We start from the raw sequence: 19573 nt of genomic DNA on the forward strand, positions 1-19573 counted from the left end.
CATTCGCCATTCCAATCAGCCTGGATACCATTAAAAGCTTCAGTCCAGCCACTGTGCCCCCACCCCAGGTCTTGGCTCTGGGCCCTGGGCTTGGGGAGTGGCCTAGTTGTTTACCAGAAATTTGGACCTTATTCAGAGAAAAGCACAGATGACCTATTAGTCTAATTCAAGCACTTAGCAAGGAATGACTGTACCATTCACACCCCCAGCCCCAGGCTAATGGAGTCAAAGCAAATGGAGAGGCTTTGCCAGCTCAGAGATCTTCCTGGGAGGGGTGAAGGGGAAGGTCTCCAAGTGCCCCCACTGAAGTTTGCAGGGAGGAATGTTGACCTAGCATTTTCTGGGGGCAGCGTGTACTATGGGGATACAAAAATGTGTAAGAAGAGGCTTTCCTATTCTACCCGCCACTCGGCAGCATTTCTGCACATCCTACCCCCAGTCACCTGCTCACTACCTTAAAACTTGGTTGAGAGAAAAATGGGAAGACAACCAAATATCCATTGATAAATAACTGGTTAAATAAACGATATATGTAGGAATATGCATTCATATAAGTCCATGCTCTGAAGCTGATAAAAAGGATGATGTAGTTCAAGCTCTACTCATGCATGCTGAAAGGTATCTGTGACTTACACAGTGACATGCAGTGTCTGATCCCACTTATATAAAGTTATACATACCCAGAGATTTTCATGTGCACATATAGGCAGAGAGCATTTGGCAGTTTGCTGGTGGGATTTTAGAGTATTTTACTTTCTTCTTTATAATTGTCTGTATTGTCCAAATGTTCTACAAAAACCACATACTGTAATTGCTAACTTTTCTGAGTTCTTATATTGTGTCAGTTCCAATGCGTTTATATGGATTATCTCATTCCTTATGAAGTGGGTTCTATGCTTTTTCACATTACAGATGTAGATAATGAGGTCTAGAAAGGTTGAGCCCAAGGTCATATAGCTATTAAGTAACAAAGTCAAATACTGTTGGAAGATCAAATGAATTAATGCATGTACTTGCATGCAGTAGAGGCTCAATAAATGACGGTTATTATTATAATTATTGTACAGCACTTATCGCACTGTCTTGTTCTTCTTGTCTTGTCTATTCCTCTGCTCTGGAGTGTAAAAGACTTGAAAACAGTATCTGAATCAGTACTCCAGAATCTCCTGCATCCAGCACAGTGCCTTGCTGAGCCAGCACTCATCAGATGCTTAAGGAAAGAGTGAGTGAATGAATAGACAAATGGCCACAGCTCTATAAATATACTTTCCCAACTACTTTGTTTCCTTATCCCAACAGGATTGCAAATGGGATTGAGGACCAGTCTCTCATTTCCTCTGGCCCCCATCATGGTCTGGAGCAAGCCAATAACACGAGCAGATGCTCAATAAATGCTTTGGTTGACTGGGGATACTCCCCTCTCAGCTCCTGTGGCAGATCCCAGGTAGTATACCAGATATGGCTGGATCTGGGACAGATACCAGGTCCAAAGCCTCACATAAGCTATATTTTTCCTTCCAACTCCATGTTAAGTACACAGGGATGTTGAGAGAATTGCTGAGGTCACACAGCAATTGGTGGGAGGGTAACTGTGTCTCCTGGTCCTGGCCACCTCTATTCTTGTACCTGTAACACTTCTAATTCTACATAAATTCACAATGCGAGAAAACAGGAAAAGAGCAAAGTTTTAAGCCAAATGTTTAATTATGATCCAAGGGGCTGGGGATACTCCAGGACAGTAGCAGAAAGAAAGCAAAACCCAAATGTTCCGTCTCCTGAGGCTCAAATGCTCTGATGGATCCCCAGGTAGGGTAGGCACTAGGTTCCTATATCCCATTCAGAGGAGGAGACAAGGGGGTAGGAGTCTTGCACCAGCCTTCCTTACAATGGGGACTGTCTTTCTATGCTGCCTCAGAACATCCAGCCCTGCCTACCTGGAGAATGCAATAGATAATGACTGATTTGTTAGAGCCTGGGTGATTCTGGTGGGCAAGAGGAAAGGATTATAAGAGAGACTGGTAGAGATGGTCTCCACCAGAAGATATGGCTAAATCATGGTCACCAAGTCCTAAGGAAGGGCTGAGGAGGGAATGAGTCAGTTTCAACGATGGCCCCATGTGGAGTCAGTTGGATATGCAGTATGGACTGAGGGTCGCCATGTTGTTTACTGCACCTCCTTCCTGATGCCGCTCTTTCCTTACCCCTTACAGGCTGAAGGTCAGGCTGGTGTGGTAGAGGGGAGAGGGGCCCAGGGGAAGTCCAGCTACCAGAGGCTCAGGAGAAGAATCAAAGTAAGTGTACAGGAGAAAAGAGAGGGCACCCAGGGCTGTGGCATCAGAGCAGGATTTTTGTTCTGTAGAAGAAATGGAATGGAGTCAGCTCCACCCCCTTCACCACTTTGGCATCAGTCAAAGCCTTCCCCCCCCCCCACCCCTGATGTGTCCATTAGAGATCTATAGTATTCATGACCACAGTGAGGTCACCTCATCTGTCCCCTTGTCTGGGTTTCCCCCAGCTAGACCAGTAAAGGTAGGAGGTGTGTAATAAAGGAGACCCTACCTGGCGTTCCTTCACGGAAAAGGTAGAGTCTGCCCAGTCCTGGGAGAAGAGTTGGCTGTGAAAACGCATCTTAGCTGCAATGGCCTCCACTGAGGAGAGGAGAGAAGGTAAACAGAAGCGGGCATATGTTGGAGATCTCTTAGGCTCCCATGAAAGAAAAGGGAATGTCTTAGGGACCCTGGCATATGGCAGGATGGGTAGGAATGGGATATTGTTTCATTCTGCTTGCTTATTCCTAAAGCTGAAGAGTGTCCCTGGGGCCAAGACAGGTTGAACAGGAAGCTTGAGGGGTCACCAGGGAGTCAGAGGGGGCTGCTCTGTCTGCAGGAGATGGATGGAACCAGTGTGGACCACAGAGCTGACCCTTTTCCTCAAACTGGGTCCAGCTGATCCAATCCTGGGGGCTGGGAGCAGGTGTAATGCACTCACTGAGGCAGGAGTTGTGGGAGAAGGACTCTTCCAGCTGTTCACACTCTTCCTGCCGGTTGCCACTGCCTCGACAGGTGCAGCTTAAGGCAACACTGATGTTGACATTGCTGACAAAGTTGGGAGTCATGGCAGTCCCTGTGGGGTGAATAAAGCACTGTCAGGGCCTAGGCCACCCAAACTTCAGCCCCCACTCTCTGCCACCTGTCTCAGGACCACCCCATCTGGGTTCAGTCTCCAGAGGATTCTCACCCCCCGGAGTAGCCACCCTGTGGGCTCCCTTCATATGGCCCCCAGCCTCACCAATCAGCCCCATGTATGCTCGCAGACATCTGGACTGCTCTGTTGCACAGGTCCCTAGGATGTCCAAAGGATGGCAGTGGGTCTGGAAATCCACCAGGCGAGATCTGGAAGAAGGGAAATTTCAAGAGTCCCCATTGAGGGTCTGGTCTGCAGCCTTCACCCTTGCTCCCCTTTAGATGACAGACCCATCTTCATGCCAAATCCTCCTTTGCATTCAGGGCATGGTCCAGGGCTTCCCCCTCAGTGAAGCCTGTTTCTATCACAATTAAGGGCACGATCACCCCAGTCCCAAAGCATGCCACTCTGAATTTGGGCTCCACAATCCCTAGGTATGAGATTTCAGGCAGCTTCTTTAACCTCAGTTTTGTCAACTATGAATAGAAATGAAAACAGTACTTCCTCATGGGTTTTTGTGAGGATGAGGTAAGAGACTGCATGTACAGCATTTAGCATAGTTGTTGGTACATATGAAATGTTCGTTAAATGTTAAAGACTGTTATTATTAACATTGATCCTACAATAGGTAAGGCTGGTTATCTTCAGATGATACAATTACAAGTATGTTTTTCTGTACATATTTCTGCAATTTTCCTTATGTTTTGCCTTTTGTTGGATAGGTGGTTTATTTCTCTGTCACGCTCACCCAAAAGCAAACTCCTTGAAGGAAAGGACAGTATCTTAGTCATCCAGACCAGCACTTGTTATGTGATAGTAATAGCTATCAGCAACACAATAGGCAGTCTACAGAGCAGTTAGGCCAGACTCCAGGCCAGACTTCTTCATTCCAGACCTCATTCAGTAACCTGACTTACTACCTGGATGAGTCTCAACAAGCTATTTAAACATTCTCTGCTATGGTTTCTTCTCTGTAAAATGCAGATGATAAAAAAACAACAGCACCATCTATCTTGTAAGGTTTACATGAGTTAATACATACTAAGTACCTAAAACAGTACCTAGCCCATAGTGAGTACTCACTAAGTGTTGGTGTTATGATGATTGAGAGCTTTTATGTAGTATTTTACAGAAGAAGGAAGTGGAGCTCAGAGAGGTTAAATAACTTTGCCCAAGGTTACGGAGAAATAAGGGGTAGAACCAGGCTGCAAAATAAGTGACTCTCACTGTCAACGAATTCTACTTGAGTGGATGATAACTTCAATTTGGTGAATGTTTTGTCCTGAGAAGGCAGAGGAAAGCCAGGTCAGAATTTCAAATTATCTGGACAATACATATCAAACACCTTACCAACAGTTGTGTACTTTGATTTGGTAATGGCAGTTATGGCCACACAACCTAAGTAATAGTTAGATTTGTGCACAAAGATTAATGAACAAGTGATATTTACTGCATTATTTATAGCAATAAAAAAAGCAACCTAAACATCCAACAATTGAGGAAGGATTAAATAAAGTATGGGGCATCCATAAAATGGAATGCAATGTAGGCATTTAAAAATCAAGTTGCCAAAAGGACAGTGAAACACAAAATAAGCACCCACCATTTATTGAGCACTTATTCTGCACCAGTAAGCTAAGCACTCTACATAAATTATGTAATTTAACGCTCACCAGAATCCCATGAGGTCTGTATTATTATCCCACTTTTTACGGAGGACTCAGAGGAACGTTAGGTTAAGTGATGGAATTTTAGCTTAAAGTGACGGGGCTCAAAATCGAACAGCGCCAAGATTTAAATTCACATCTGTCTGACCTCAGAGCCTGTCTTCACCACTGTTCCCTGCTGCCTCCATGGAAAAATGCTCAGGAGATACGCACATAAGTGAAAAAAAAAAAAAGAAGGTACAAATATATTTCTAGAAAATCCAGTTTTGTTTATGGGTATACAAAAAAGACTGGAAGGAAACGCTCCCAAAAGTATGTACATTATCTTCAGGTGATGGATTCTTATGGATTTTATACGTTTTATATTTTCTGAAGTTTTTACACAAAGGAAAACAATTTTTTTTGATCACAGGGTTTTCAGAAAATACTACAGGGTGAAGTCAGTCCACGGCCTCTGGGGGGCAAGCCCAGCTCTGCACAGGAAAGCACCCATAAGGAGTGGCGTGCACTGCGCCCTTACCGACACCCAGCCCTCCCGCCCTGGCACCGGCACCTGCACAGCGGGTCAGCGACGCAGAGGCTCTGTAGCTCCAGGCAGTTGGGGGCCCCAGACGGCAGAGCGCAGCTGGGAGCGATGGTGTTGCGCCGGCGTTGCCCGCAGCCCTGGTCGGCCGGTGCGCAGGGGCACAACAGGAGGCCCTGAGCGTGGGGCTCCGAAGCCTTCTCGAAGAAGGCGCGGAGCTGACGGAGGCAGGTGTGGCGCTGGCAGCGGGATCCCGAGCACGCTTCCCCATAGGCCTTGCGCAGCCGATCACACTTATCATTAAGAGTACATAGCATGGCAAACTTGAGGCAGAGGTCTGAGTCTGCGGGGATAAGGGCACCAAGTCACCAGTCCCCTCTGCAAACGTGCAGCCCAGTTTTGCCAGGAACCCCTGCAAACCTCGGATTTAACAAGGACGGTGGTGGGGGTAGGAGGAAAGGTAGGACTCCCTGGAATAAGTCCACTGCGAATCCTAGACTTTCCCTCTAGCCATAAACTATATCTGGTATTTGTGAGCTTCCCCCATCCTACTCCTCAGCTTTCCTATGTGTTAAAAAAATAATAAAATAAAATAAAATAAAATAAATAAAATAAAATAGGTCATATACATATCTTACACTCATTTACCTAGACTTGAAGTGGCCAGAAAGCTCAAATAACCAAAACCCTTTCCTCAATCCTATGGTGGATTGAAGTCTCATGGTGGAAATCATCATCTAGAGGCCCTACAACATTCTAAAGCACTTTCTGAACTGTCCAAAACATATGCAACTAAATTCTGCTGAGGATTTTTGTTTGGTTTTGCATCTATTTGGCCCATTTTTAATATTACCTGTCTGCCTTTAATGATTGATGCATGCATAAAAGTTCCCTGTGCTCTGAGGCTGGGGAAATTATGGTGATATTTTTATTGACAACATTCCAGCAGTCAGAACAATGGAGTAAATGGAACAGGTTATTCCCAGATTCCTTATAAGTAAGTGTTTATGCATAAATCTCTACACTTTTCTCTCAAAATAGTAATTCCAATATACAGGACTAACTGTACAACAAAGCTCCTATCTTTCTCAAAAAGTGAGTGTCTGTGTGTGTGTGCCTTTCCAATTAACACAAGAGCCTCACTTTCCAAAAAAAAAAAATGCATTTTAGTCCTTGCCAGACTGATGGCTCCCCACCCTGAGTAACCCCTGAGCAGTCACATTCTTTCTCACCATTTTCCCTGCCCAACACCTCACCCATCCCATTAAAATGGTATGAAAACAAGCAATTTCCTAGTCTTCAGGGACAAAAAGCTACTTTCCTGGCTGCCTCGAATGAGGGTAACTACTTTATTTCAGCATTTTTTTTTTCTGGGACTGCTGCCACTCCATCAAACGCTTTGTAGAGACCCACCTTTTGGAACCAAGGAGCCCTAATGGCCTCCCTATTAACTATTTGTTGACATATAAGACCACAAATGCTCACAGCTCAGACTTCCACCCCGACACAATGCTTCTTTAGTTACGTGGCAGGCTAGAACTCTCTCCCAACACGCCCTCCGTCTGGCTTGTGTTCCCCATCAGTCACCCTTCCTTCAGGGTCCAGGTCCATCCCTCATGTCCCAACCTCAGACTGCCCTCCACACCTGGTTTGAGCATGTTCAGTTTGCGGAGATTCATTTTCCAGGGTTCTCGGGTCACGGTGTCTTCATAGGGGGAGACATCCAGTTCATAGTCACCTAGAGACAAGGTGATAAGAATCCTGAGGACCAGATTGGAGGGTGGGAACAGGAAGGGCTGTGGGCTCCTTAAGGGGACATAATAGATCATAAAGTCACTGCATAGCTCATAGACACAGTAGGTACTCAATAAATGTTGGCTAATCTTGTTGGAAGAGAAGGATGAAAGAGTGCAAAGTGTCACCCAGTTTGCCTTTGAGAATGCATCTATAGGGAGGAAGAAATATGGATGAGGTCAAGCAAGTAGGAAAGGATGGTCTGGATATCTGGGAAGCCCTGAAAGCTCCCAAGGGGAAAGGCAAGAAGACAAGAGGATCTAGGGAGAAGTCTCTGGGGAAGTCCTGAAAGAGAACTGATTAGGATGAGGAGTGGAAAACAGGGAACAAAAAGGGTGGTAAATTGCATTACTGTTTCCAGCTATTTGCTAGCTACCCACCCTATGAGAAGATTATACACACACACCCCCACCTCAGTTGCCATGTGACTTTCAGGGCCCCTATGAGAGGAGTATACTTCCACACCCTACTATAAGGATTGCCCATGTGATTTGCTTTGGCTCGTGGATTGTGAGCTGAAGTGACATAAATCACATCTGAGCAGAAGCTTTAAGAACCATCACATGGTCTTGCTGCTGCTCTTTTCCCTCTAGCAGCCTGGATCATCAAATGAAGAAGACAGGTAGAGCAAAGACAAATCCCACTCAAGGAAGCCCACAGCCGATGTGTAACATGAACAAAAATTAAACTTTTTTTCTAGGAGGCCAGATATGTGGGGGTTGGTTGGTTATTACTGCAGTATAACCTGGCAAATTCTTATTAAAAATGTAATTGGTGGGGTTGTCTGGGTGGCTCAGTCGGTTAAGCATCTGACTCTTGATCTCAGCTCAGGTCTTGATCTCAGGGTCATGAGTGTAAGCCCCATGTTGGGTTCCACACTGGGCATGGAGCCTACTTAAAAAAATAAATTAAATAAAAATTAAAATTAAAAAATTTTAATTGGTATCTAGAAATGAGTGCTGCAGTAACAAAAAAAAATCTAAGATCTAAGATCTAAAAATCTAAAATTTTATTGGCTTTAGGACTGGGCAGTGAGTGGATGTAAATAAGCTGTTCCTGAAGTATGAAAAATGGCAGTCCTCAATATGCAGTGGGAAAGCATTTGGGAAAACTGTTGCCTGCAATAACTTGGAAGGAAGATGTTATATTGAATGAGCTTGTGCTTTAAGGAAAAGAAGCTGAGAAGCAGAAGGTTACTAGTATGTCTTCTTTTTTTAATTTTTAAATGTTTATTTATTTTTGAGAGACAAGAGTGTAAGTGGGGGAGGGGCAGAGAGAGAGAAGGAGACAGAATTTGAAGTAGGCTCCAGGCTCCCAACTGTTCCAAGCTGTCAGCACAGAGCCCAATGTGGGACACGAACTCACGAACTAAAAGATCATGACCTGAGCCCAAGTCAGGAGCTTAACTGACTGAGCCACCCAGGTGCCCCTTTACTAATATGTCTTGATTGCCACTGGCTGCATTTTGCAAAGTACTACAAGAAAGTTAAGCTCAGAGAAGAATTGATCAGTTTGCAAATAGGAAAAAGAAAAGAAAAAATCCAGAAATTTCAGGATTTGCAGGATTAAGAGATGGAACTGTTTTTCATATTCAAATATTAAAATATAAAATTAAAAAAATGCTTTGAGTAATAAGGTCCATTAAGACTCAGCCTTGGGGCAAAGACCAATTCAAGTATATGGCTATCATGCCCTTTGTGGAGATCTCTCAATGATTAAGATGGTATCAATAAATCCTGCCAGTTATGCTCAGGGAAAAAAGACTAGGGTAGTGGCTCTCCCTCTGATAAGAGCAAGATACTTCTAATTAAGTCTAGAAAGAGATATATGTCTTGAAAAGAATTATAGGGAAGGCTACTGGCACCAGAGGTGACAGAAACCAAAGATATAAAAAAAGCAATTATGTTTTGAGAAAGGTGTACTGCTAAGAGCCACCAGCGAGGATTCAAATAGACTCTACTGGAGACTTAAAATGCCCCAACATTTCTCAGGTAGGCAGCAAGCTGAGAATGCTGTTCACTCCTCAAAGAGGTGAGAGTCTCCAATATCCTTCTCAGATATGGCCAAAGAAACCTGTCATGGGTAGGGGACTGGGCCAAGAGCCCTGAAGAACAACAGATAAAGCAACTGTCCCAGGGAGCAAAAGCAGGGCCTTATTAAAGAGCAATTCCTACTCACAGGGAAGATGGCCCTTAGACAACAATTTGTGCAGAGGACTTCAGAACAGCTATGAAGTAATGTCTGCTGTGTGCTTCTCATTCCTCCTCTTTCTGAGAGTGTTTGTGGTGGTTCTCCAGTCCCTGTTCCACTGATGTATACTGAGAATATGTTGGAGGCAGGCAGATGACTGGTCCTTTTTGTCCACAGTTAACTAGATCAAGGGGAGTCCTATCCCCACCTGATAAAGAAATTATCACAAGATCCTAGTCTGGAAGCCTGCTATACTATTTGGATAGAACTCTTAGGTTTCCACACTTACTGCCATGTGATTTTCAGGGTCTCCTGTGGGAAGAGTATACTCCCCCTCACCAGGGATTCAGGCTTGGCCATGTGATCTGCTTTGTTTGTGGAATGTGAGCGTTAGTATTTTATGTAACATCTGAGTAGCTTTTAAAGGCATCATTTGCTTCTGCCATTACCCATTTCCCTCTGCCATGAGAAAAGAACATTCCAGATGGAGGCCGTACCTTCAGCCAGGATCCCAGAATGAAGAAGATATATGAAATAGTTAACACAGAACATGAGCAAGAATGAAAACTTTGTTTTACAAAACACTGTTTTGTTACTGCAGCACAGTCCAGTAAAAGCTGACTAATACAGAGAGGCGTCTCTGGAAAGAGTCAGAGGAAGCTCCTCTCTTTGGCTCTTCCAGTCCTTCTCTCTCACTATCTTCTGTCTGGTTAACGAGTATCCTTTCTGTTAAAGGCAGGACCAGGATGCTGTTTCCCACTCTCTCTGAATTAATGGATTATGTTGTATTTGGAATCTGTGTACGGATTAAGACCATTTTCCTCCACCTTTTCTCCATACACTTCTGTCCCAGGAGCTCCCCAGGTTGGGCCACAGTCTGGTTCAGAGCTCTGCCAAGAGGCAGCTACATGTTGCCAGGTAGGAAAGGGGGAAGTAGGAAGAAGAGAGAGGAGCACTGTGGGCGCCCAAAAGAATACTGCCAATTCCTCCCTCTACTTCTTGTAGATGTCAAGTGCAGAGCTTCATTACCATCCCAGCCAGAATCTACCATGCAGCCTATATCCTGTAGGATTAAACAACCACCCAAGAGCCATCTTCCTTAGCTTAGTCCACTCTATGAGGGGGGCCTCACCAAAGCTGCGGGCAAGGTGAATGGTCCAGTAAATGTCCAGGCAGGCAACTTGGTTCTTCATGCGCCGATGGCATGTGCAGCTCATCAGAGAGCTATTCCTGAGGTGCTTTGCTGCCTCCCTGCAGTCCTCAGGGACCAAAAGTTCCTGTGTGGGTGACGGGGTGCTTATACTAGAGGTGCAGGAATTCAGGTGGTGGTAGGCAGCACTGCAAACAGGATCGGCCTGGCACTTCCTCCTGGCCTGAATACAGCTGTTCATGAGCCGGCCCTCTATAGGGAGAGGGTCTGCTGTGGAGGAAGAGAGACCAGGTGAGGCTCACATAAGGTCAGAGCAGCTGCCTGGGAGTAACAAGGTGTGAGGTAGAGTAGAGGATTCAAGATGAAACCTTGGGCAGGAAAGTCTTGGGGTGGCACAGAGGCCTTTAGGAATAAGTGGAGAGAAAAGCCCAGTAGGAGTAAAGAATCTGCAGCTGTCACAATCTGGACAGAATAGATGAGGCCCAAGAAGAGGTGGATTTGAAGAGAGGCTGCTCAGCCTCCTAACAGAAGGAGGGGGACTGTTGTCTGAAGCTGAGCCTGATATGACCCTGCCAGGCACAGGGAAGAGGGCCCTTGGCAGAGCAATGCACAGGCAGGGCTAGTATAATAACCAGAGAGTTGACAATGTGCATGGGAGTGCTAAATGAGAGTCAGCTACAACTCTGAGGCTTCCATTAAAAGTCACCTTAAAATACCTTTACGGGGGAACTGTTTGGTGCTGGTGTTGGGGAACTTTTGCTGATTCTGTCACTCAATAATACCGATGTTGGTTTATAGGTCAACCTGTGGATCTTCCCTACATCCTAGGACTTAGCATCCTTGTCAAAAGGTAGCCATCATGCTGCCAGTTTTGCAAGGCAAAACATCTAAGAGTCATTTTTAATTCTTCTCTTTCCTTCATATCCTATGTTCAATCCAGTAAGTCCTGCCAACTCCACAATATATCAGGACGCTGTCCACCTCTCTCCACATCTATCACCACATGCTCAAACCACCATCAGCTTTTGTCTGAACTACTGCCAAGACTCCTTATTGGTCTCCTTGATTCTATCCTCCAAATTCATTCTCCCATACCATTCAGCCATACTTTTTTTGTTTTGTTTTCCAGCTTTAGTGAAATTTAATGGACATAAAACATCGTGTAGGTTTTAGGTGGGCAACATGATGATTTGATTTACATATATATTGTGAAGTGATCAAGACAATAAGATTAGTTAATATATCCTTTACCTTGCATAACTAACATTTTGCTGTTGTAGCCAACTTTCTTTAAAAAATTTTTTAATGTTTATTTTATTTTTGAGAGAGCGAGAGAATGAGCACACAAGCAGGGGAGGGGCAGAGAGAGAGGGAGACACAGAATCCGAAGCAGGCTCCAAGCTCTAAACTGTCAGCACAGAGCCTGACTTGGGACTTGAACTCATGAACCACGAGATCATGACCTGAGCCCAAGTCAGAGCTTAACTGACTGAGCCACCTACGCACCCGCAGCCATCTTTTTTAATGACATTTTTTTTTTTTTTTTACACGTTGGAAACCATTCCCATTGAGATAAAATTCATACAACATAAAATTAACCATCTTAAAAGGGCATAATTAAGTGGCATTCAGTACATTCATAATGTTGTACAACAATCGCTTCTAATTCCAATATATTTTCATGACCCCAAAAGGAAACCCATACCCATTAAATAGTCACTCTCCCTTTTCCAACCTCTCTAGTCCCTGGCAACCACTAATCTGCTTTGTCTCTACAGATACCTATTCTAGATATTTTATGTAAATAGAATCATAAAATATGTAATATTTTGTATCTGGCTTCTTTCACCTAACATATTGCTTTTTTTTAAAGTTTATTTATTTTGAGAGAGAGCACATGCATGCATAAACAGGGAAGGGGCAGACAGATGGGAAGAGAGAGAATCTCAAGCAGGTTCAACCACAGTGAGGACCCTGATGTAGTGCTCGAACCCATAAACTGTGAAATCATGAGCTGAGCCAAAATCGAGAGTTGGATGCTTAACCAACTGAGTCACCCAGGTACCCCTAACATATTGCTTTTTGAGGTTCATTCACATTACAGCGTGTATCACTACTTCATTCTTTTTTATGTATGGGTAAGATTTCATTGTATGGATATCCCATATTTTATCAGTCCATCAGTTGGTGGACATTAGGGTTGTTTCCATGCTTTGGTTATTGTGAATAATGCTTCTGTGAACATCCATGTACAAGTATTTGCTTGAATTCCTGCATAAAATTCTTTTAGGTGTACACCTATGAGTGAAATTTCTGGGTCGTATGGTAATTCTATGTTTAACTTTGTGAAGAATCGCCAAATTGTTTTTCACAGTGGCTGCACCATTTTTCATTCCCATTAGCAATGTACAAAGGTTCCAATTTGTCAATTCTTATTTTCCTTTTTTTTTTTTTTAACCAGCCATCCTTATGGATGTGAGATAGTATATTACTGTGGTTTTCATTTGTATTTCCCTAAAAACTAATGATGTTGAGCATATTTTCATGTGTTTGGTAGTCATTTGTATATCATGTTTGATAATAATTTTTTATTAAAGTACAACATAAACATGTATTAATCAAAATGTACAGTACAATGAATTTTAAATTTAATACACTGTGTAACCAGACCTCAGATAAGGAACCAGAACATTACCAGCGCCCCAGATGCCCTCTGCCAGGCACCAACCCCTCCGAAAGAAACCAATGTCTTGATTTCTAACATTAGAGATTACTTTTGCCTGCTTTTCAATCACACAACATGTGCTTTTGGTGTCTTAGTTTCTTTTGCTCAATATTACCTTTATGAAGTTCACCCACTAAGTAAAGTTTACCCATTAAGTTGCAACTAGCTTGTTTTCCTTGCTGTATATCATTCCATTGTGTGAATATAATGTAATTCTAATGCCGATTGGCATTATATGGGAGCATCTCTTAAATATTGTAAATGAGATCATCTCATTACTCTGCTTAAATTCTTCCAACAACCTCCAATGCACTTAGATTAGGGTCTAGTTTAGGGGTGCCTGGGTGGCTTAGCCGGTTAAGCGTCCAACTTGGGCTCAGGTCATGATCTCACAGCTCTTGAGTTTGAGCCCTGTGTCAGGCTCTGTGCTATCAGCTCAGAGCCTGGAGTTTGCTTCCAATTCTGCATCTCCCTCTCTCTCTGCCGCTCCCCGGCTCCCACTCTGTCTCTCCTTCAAAAATAAATAAACATTAAAAAAAAATTTAGATTAGGATCTAGTTTATATGCCCTGGTTTACAAACCCTTGTAAGACCAGGTCCCTGCTCACTTACCTAACCTTACCTTCCAGCCCTCTTCTCCTCTCCCACTTCCTTTCACCCACACTGGCCTTCCTTTTGTTGCCACTGAACAAGACAAGTCTGTATCAGCCTTAGCGTTTTTGCCCTAGCCTTTCTTTCTGCTTGGAATGCTCTTCTCCCTGATCTTCACATGGTTGGCCCTTTCTGGTAATTGAGTTCTCTGTCTAAATAGCATCGCAGAAAGGCCATCCCCAACCAACCAATGTGAAATAACCCCCTAGCTACTCTACTACATCATTACTCCAATTCTCTGCATAGCACTTATCATCACTTAATTTTTTTAACTTGATTTTTTATTATCTCCCCCTCTGGACTTCTACATCTATCTTATCACTACTCTGTTGCCAGTGCCTAGAACAGTGCTGGTTCCTTATGAGCTCCTATTATTTAAAAAAATAACCAGGGTTGGGGTGCCTGGGTGGCTCAGTTGGTTAAGCACCAGACTTCAGCTTCAGCCATAATGATCTCACGGCTTGTGGGTTTGAGCCCCGCGTTTGGCTCTGTGCTGACAGCTCAGAGCCTGGAGCCAGCTTTGGATTCGTTGTCTCCCTCTCTCTCTGCCCCTCCCCTGCTAGCGCTCTCTCTCTCTTTCTCAAAAATAAACATTAAAAAAAAATTTTTTTTTTTAATAATAACCAGAGTCGCCTGGGTGGTTCAGTCAGTTAAGTGTCTGACTCTTGGTTTTGGCTCAGGTCATGATGTCACAGTTTCGTGAGTTCCAGCCCTATATCAGGCTCTGCACTGGTAGCACAGAGCCTGCTTGGGATTCTCTCTCTCCCTCGTTCTCTGCCCCTCCCCCATTAGTGCTGTCTCCGTTTCTTTTAAAATAAATAATGAATAAACTTAAAAAAGAAATAAACAAATAACAGAGGAATTTTGTGAGTCACCTCTGTAACTTCTCTGAGCTCCTTCCCTCTATTTAAAATCAAAGAGTGCCAGGGGCACCTGGGTGGCGCAGTCGGTTAAGCATCCGACTTCAGCCAGGTCACGATCTCGCGGTCCGTGAGTTCGAGCCCCGCGTCGGGCTCTGGGCTGATGGCTCAGAGCCTGGAGCCTGTTTCCGATTCTGTGTCTCCCTCTCTCTCTCGCCCGTTCATGCTCTGTCTCTCTCTGTCCCAAAAATAAATAAACGTTGAAAAAAAATTTTTTTAAATCAAAGAGTGCCAGAATGAGGAGGGGCATGAGTTTAGTCAGTCCAACCTTTTCTTTCAATCAAACAATAATTAAGTCAATTACTTATTAAAATGCAGATTTCTGACACCATCCCAGAACTACTGAATCAGAAGCTGTGGTGATAATGCCTGGGAATCTGAGTTTTAGCAAGTTCACTGGAAAATATGATGCATCCCAAAGTTTGAGAATTGGTCATATCCAATGCACAAAGGCAGGATCAGTAGTATCGACTTCACCTTTTGCTTCAGGCTCCAATATGCTTCAGCATGACATTGTTACTCTTTTTATTTACATTTTTGATATTTTGCTCCTCATGGATTTTGGGGGGGGGGAAGCATTGATTTTGATTTTTAGTATATGTGCTGCTGAAGCAAGCATTGATTTTGATTTTTTTTGAGAGACAGATGACACAAGTAAGCGAGAGGCAGAGGGAGATGGGGGAGAGAAAGAATCCCACAAGGGGCAGAGAGAGAGAGAGAGGGAGAGAGAGTGGGGCTCACCTGAACGGGGCTCGTGTTCACCCTATGTGGGACTTGAACTCACAAACCGTGAGATCATGACCTGAGCCAAAGTCAGATGCTTAACTGATGAGCCACGCAGGTGCCCAAGTCAGCACTGATTTTTATTTTTTTTATTTTTTTCCAACCAGGGTGGCTTGATTTTATTGCAGGGAAGCGAGGGAGAGGCTGGGCAAGTGAGGGTCTCTGTAGGAACCCCCATTGCTGAGTAGGACTGCCAGGCCCCAGGTCTGTCTGGAAGTCAGGAGAGGATCAGAGGCCTGTCCCTTTTGGTCCATCTTGGGCCCAGGGGTCCAGGCCCTCACTACTTGGGGTCAAAGAAGGGAACAGCTTTTCCTGTTTTTCCCACAGTTTCCAGCAGAAGGTCCATGCTGTGCTCAGAGTTGATGCAAACCTTCTTGTTGAACAGGTCAATGTCAAACTCAACTTCTCCCACCTTGTTAAGCACCTGACTGACCTCATTAGAGCAGCCTTCACAGGTCATGTCCACAGAGAACTCGTGCGTCGGCATGACTGTGAATGTGATGGTGGCTGCAGCAGCAACGCCTCTGATTTTCATTAAAAAAATTTTTTTAACATTTATTTGTTTTTTGATAAATAAATTAAAAAAGCGAGAAAGATAGAGAATGAGCAGGGGAGGCACAGAGAGGGACAGAGGATCTGAAGCAGGTTCTGTGCTCATAGCAAAGAGCCTGAAGCAGGGCTTGAACTTTGAACTCATGAACCATGATATCATGACCTGAGCCGAAATCAGACCCTTAATTGACTGGGCCACCCAGGTGCCCCTGATTTTGCATTAAAAAAAATACTGCAGGGGCGCCTGGGTGGCTCAGTCGGTTAAGTGGCCGACTTCGGCTCAGGGCATGATCTCACGGTCCGTGAGTTCGAGCCCCGCGTCGGGCTCTGTGCTGACAGTTCAGAGCCTGGAGGCTGTTTCAGATTCTGTGTCTCCCTCTCTCTGACCCTCCCCTGTTCATGCTCTGTCTCTCCCTGTCTCAAAAATAAATAAAATGTTAAAAAAAAAATTTTTTTTAAATATAAAAAAAAAAAGAAAAAAAAAATACTGCATTAAGAAGCACCTGGCCAACTCAGTTGGTGGAGTATGAGACTCTTCTGATCTCAGAGTTGTGAGTTTAGCCCCACATTCACTGTAGAAATTACTTAAAAGAATTTTTAAAATCTTAAAAATATATATATTGCATTAAAATATTCTTTATCTTGAGTACTTTTTCAATGGCACCCCCCTTCACTCACTCACCTTAGTCCCAGTTCTGCCTAGCACAATTTGCTTCACTTTCTGGACCTTAGTTTCCCAAATGTAAGGTGAGGAATTTGGATTAAACCAGTGTTTCTCAATGGAGGGCTAGGGTAGATATAGGTTAGGCCCCTTACAGGAGTATATCAGAATTTCCAAAGGTAATGGGTGGCTCAAAAAAGTATATTTGATCGTTATATATGTGGAAGATGAAAAATACTTTTGAAATTTCCAAAACATATTTAGAGAAGGCATGAGAGATTTATCTTTACCAAAAGAGAAACATGGATTTGGATGGTTTAAGAAGGGGAAGGGAAGGAAAAATAAGACAACAGAGAGAGAGAGGCAAACCATAAGAGATTCTTAAAGACAGAGAACAAACTAAGTGTTGCTGGAGGGGTGTGGGAGGGTGGGGATGGGCTAAATGGGTGATGGGCATTGAGGAGAGCACTTGCTGGGATGAGCACTGGGTGTACATGTTAGTGATGAATCAGTAAATTCTACTCCTGAAACCATTATTACACTATATATTAACTAATTTGGATTTAAATAAAACTAAAACAACAAATGAAAAATACTCACCAACTTTAAATAAAACAAATAGTTTGAGAAATATTATATATTTAAGATGTTACTGCTGGTACGAACCCAATAAGTCCTTGCTGAAAGAAATGTAGCAAGTCCACGTCTCACTGCTTAAACTGGACTAAATATTGAGTCAGAACAATTTTCAAAAGTAAACCTCCAAGTTCAGAGCTGACAGTTCAGAGTCTGAACAATGGTGGATTTAGGGGCAATTGCACCTCAACAAAAGAAGGTAGGGCCACCCTTCTTCTAACAAAAGAAGGTAGGGACAATGTTGAAGTTCATCATAACAGGGTAGAACTTGTTATACTTAATTGATTGATGGGGAAGGTGTTTAAGGTTTCTGCCTGATATTAGGCATACCGTAAGGTTTCAGCCATACTGTTAGGGTTACTGAAATTTTCTGGGCAGTAAAATCAGATTGGTAATAACTTGCTGCCCTGATTTACTGATGGAGTGAATCTGGATAGACCAGTCCTTTCCCTCCTTCCTTCCATATCTGTCTTGCAGCCAAGGCTCCACATATATAGTATTTCATTTCTGCAGTGACTACTTTGTGAGCCGAAGTGACGGGTCCATGTATGGTCTCTGTCTCCACTGAGGCTCAGGGCAGGAGCCCCACAATGAGATTTCCATGCACCCGTCCCACTCCCAAAGGTCACAGACATGTTCCCTGGGATCTTGGATCCGAGGCTACCCTTTTCTGGGGGAATGGCATAGTTCTAAAACCAGGCCCTGAACTATATATTCCACAAGATACTTATTGTGTATTTATAATAGAGCAACGCACTGTGCTGAGCCATCTTCCCCAACAGTGAGTTTTCTGCTATAATTAAAATAATGAAAATATGTTCTAAAAGGATGGAGGGGGTGGCAGTGAGAAATATTCTCAAATAATGATGTTAGAAGTTCTGGCAGCAGTTTATAACCCTAATTTGTAACAAGTCAGTTACAAAAAACTTCTTTCTTCACGCGTACCTACTGTCCACTTTCCCAGTCCTTACAGAGAGTGGAAGGGTTGAAGCCCATGTGCAGCAAATGGCACTCCAGCCTGATTCTCCTCACCTCCTAGAGATGCTGTCGTGGAAGTGGCCTGGCTGCTACTGTTCTGTGTCTGTGTAGACGCACCTCAAAAGAGGAAAGTGGGGGAATGGGGAGTAGGGGAACGAGGATATGCTTGGGTGTCCTGGCCATTACTGGCATTCAATCTACAACAGTTCAAAAACTGTACTAGGCATGGAAGGTAGCCCCTTCCCGGCACCCAGGGCTTCCTTCCACGTACACAGGGCCACCTGGGACGGCGGTAGTGCGGTGTCTGAGCCCCCTCTGGACAACCGTGACCAATGCCCCCCCCCCCACCCCCCCACCCCGTAGGTTCCTCTCCTCTCCCCTTAATGCCCTGGCCATAGCGGCCCCGCGTACGCACAGACGACACTCACCGGCTCCAAGCGGCAGCGGTAGCAGCAGCAGCAGGAATAAGGGCGCCAGTGGTCGCGGGTTAGGAGGACGAACCATGGCTCTGTCCGCACGCCGGCCGTCGGCTCCGGAGACGCTATGCCTGCACCCAGCGCCGTGCTCCCCTAGCTCCTCGAGCTGAGGTTCTGCGAGCCGGGCTCCTCGACCGCCAGCCACTGCCGCCTCCCGCGCTTCCTCGCGCGCGCGGTGCCGACACTCTCCCACCAGAGTCCTGGGCGCCGCCCTCCAACTCCGAAGCGCGCGGACGAACCGCGTCGCTTCTACTCTATCGGGAAGACGGCGGGAGTGGGGGCGAAAAGGGCATGCGCCCGGCTTGTGCGTGCCAGAGAGAGTTCTCTACCCGAGCTGGCCCACCTGCCGTCCGTTGCCCACTTCACTTAGAGGAGAAATAATGCCCAAGACAATTGTGGCAGCTGTAGCTGGAGACTCGCCATATCAGGAGATCAAGTATTTATCAAAAAAAAAAAAAAAAAAAGCACCATTTCTCACTTCCTGGACTCCGCACCCCACCCCTTCCAAGAAAACTTGAATAAACAGCACCAAGGCACTTCTAGGTCCCCCCCCCCCCCCCCCCCCCCCGCTTAGAATTTGCACATCTTTGCCTCCATTTCCCCCTTGTAAGTATCTTCAAGGGTAAGGTCGGGCTGTTATCATTAACCCCATGATTCTGCAAAGATGGGTCCCAGACAGGTGAAA

At 44.6% G+C, this 19573-nt stretch overlaps 1 protein-coding gene across 4 annotated transcripts in view; it reads right to left on the bottom strand.

Annotated features, from left to right (window-relative positions):
• The window catches only part of GFRA3 (GDNF family receptor alpha 3), a 41970-nt gene extending 22640 nt beyond the window's left edge, over window positions 1–19330 (bottom strand). Inside the window, exons 1-8 of one of the 4 annotated variants that reach the window (XM_003980803.6) lie at window positions 18841–19324; window positions 10490–10777; window positions 7019–7111; window positions 5404–5716; window positions 3289–3392; window positions 2989–3123; window positions 2560–2648; window positions 1682–2353 (exon numbers count right to left, since the gene is read on the bottom strand). In XM_003980803.6, coding sequence (XP_003980852.1) covers window positions 2264–2353; window positions 2560–2648; window positions 2989–3123; window positions 3289–3392; window positions 5404–5716; window positions 7019–7111; window positions 10490–10777; window positions 18841–18916 — 1188 coding nt within the window. In that variant the 5' untranslated portion in view covers window positions 18917–19324 and the 3' untranslated portion in view covers window positions 1682–2263. Of the gene's footprint in view, window positions 1–1681; window positions 2354–2559; window positions 2649–2988; window positions 3124–3288; window positions 3393–5403; window positions 5717–7018; window positions 7112–10489; window positions 10778–18840 lie in introns of those variants that run through there. The other 3 variants (XM_045059584.1, XM_045059587.1, XM_045059589.1) reach the window with 3 other exon arrangements.
• Window positions 19331–19573: the final 243 nt, after the last annotated feature.

This window comes from Felis catus, chromosome A1, assembly GCF_018350175.1.
Source record: "Felis catus isolate Fca126 chromosome A1, F.catus_Fca126_mat1.0, whole genome shotgun sequence".
In the NCBI taxonomy this organism is placed as follows: Eukaryota; Metazoa; Chordata; class Mammalia; order Carnivora; family Felidae; genus Felis; species Felis catus.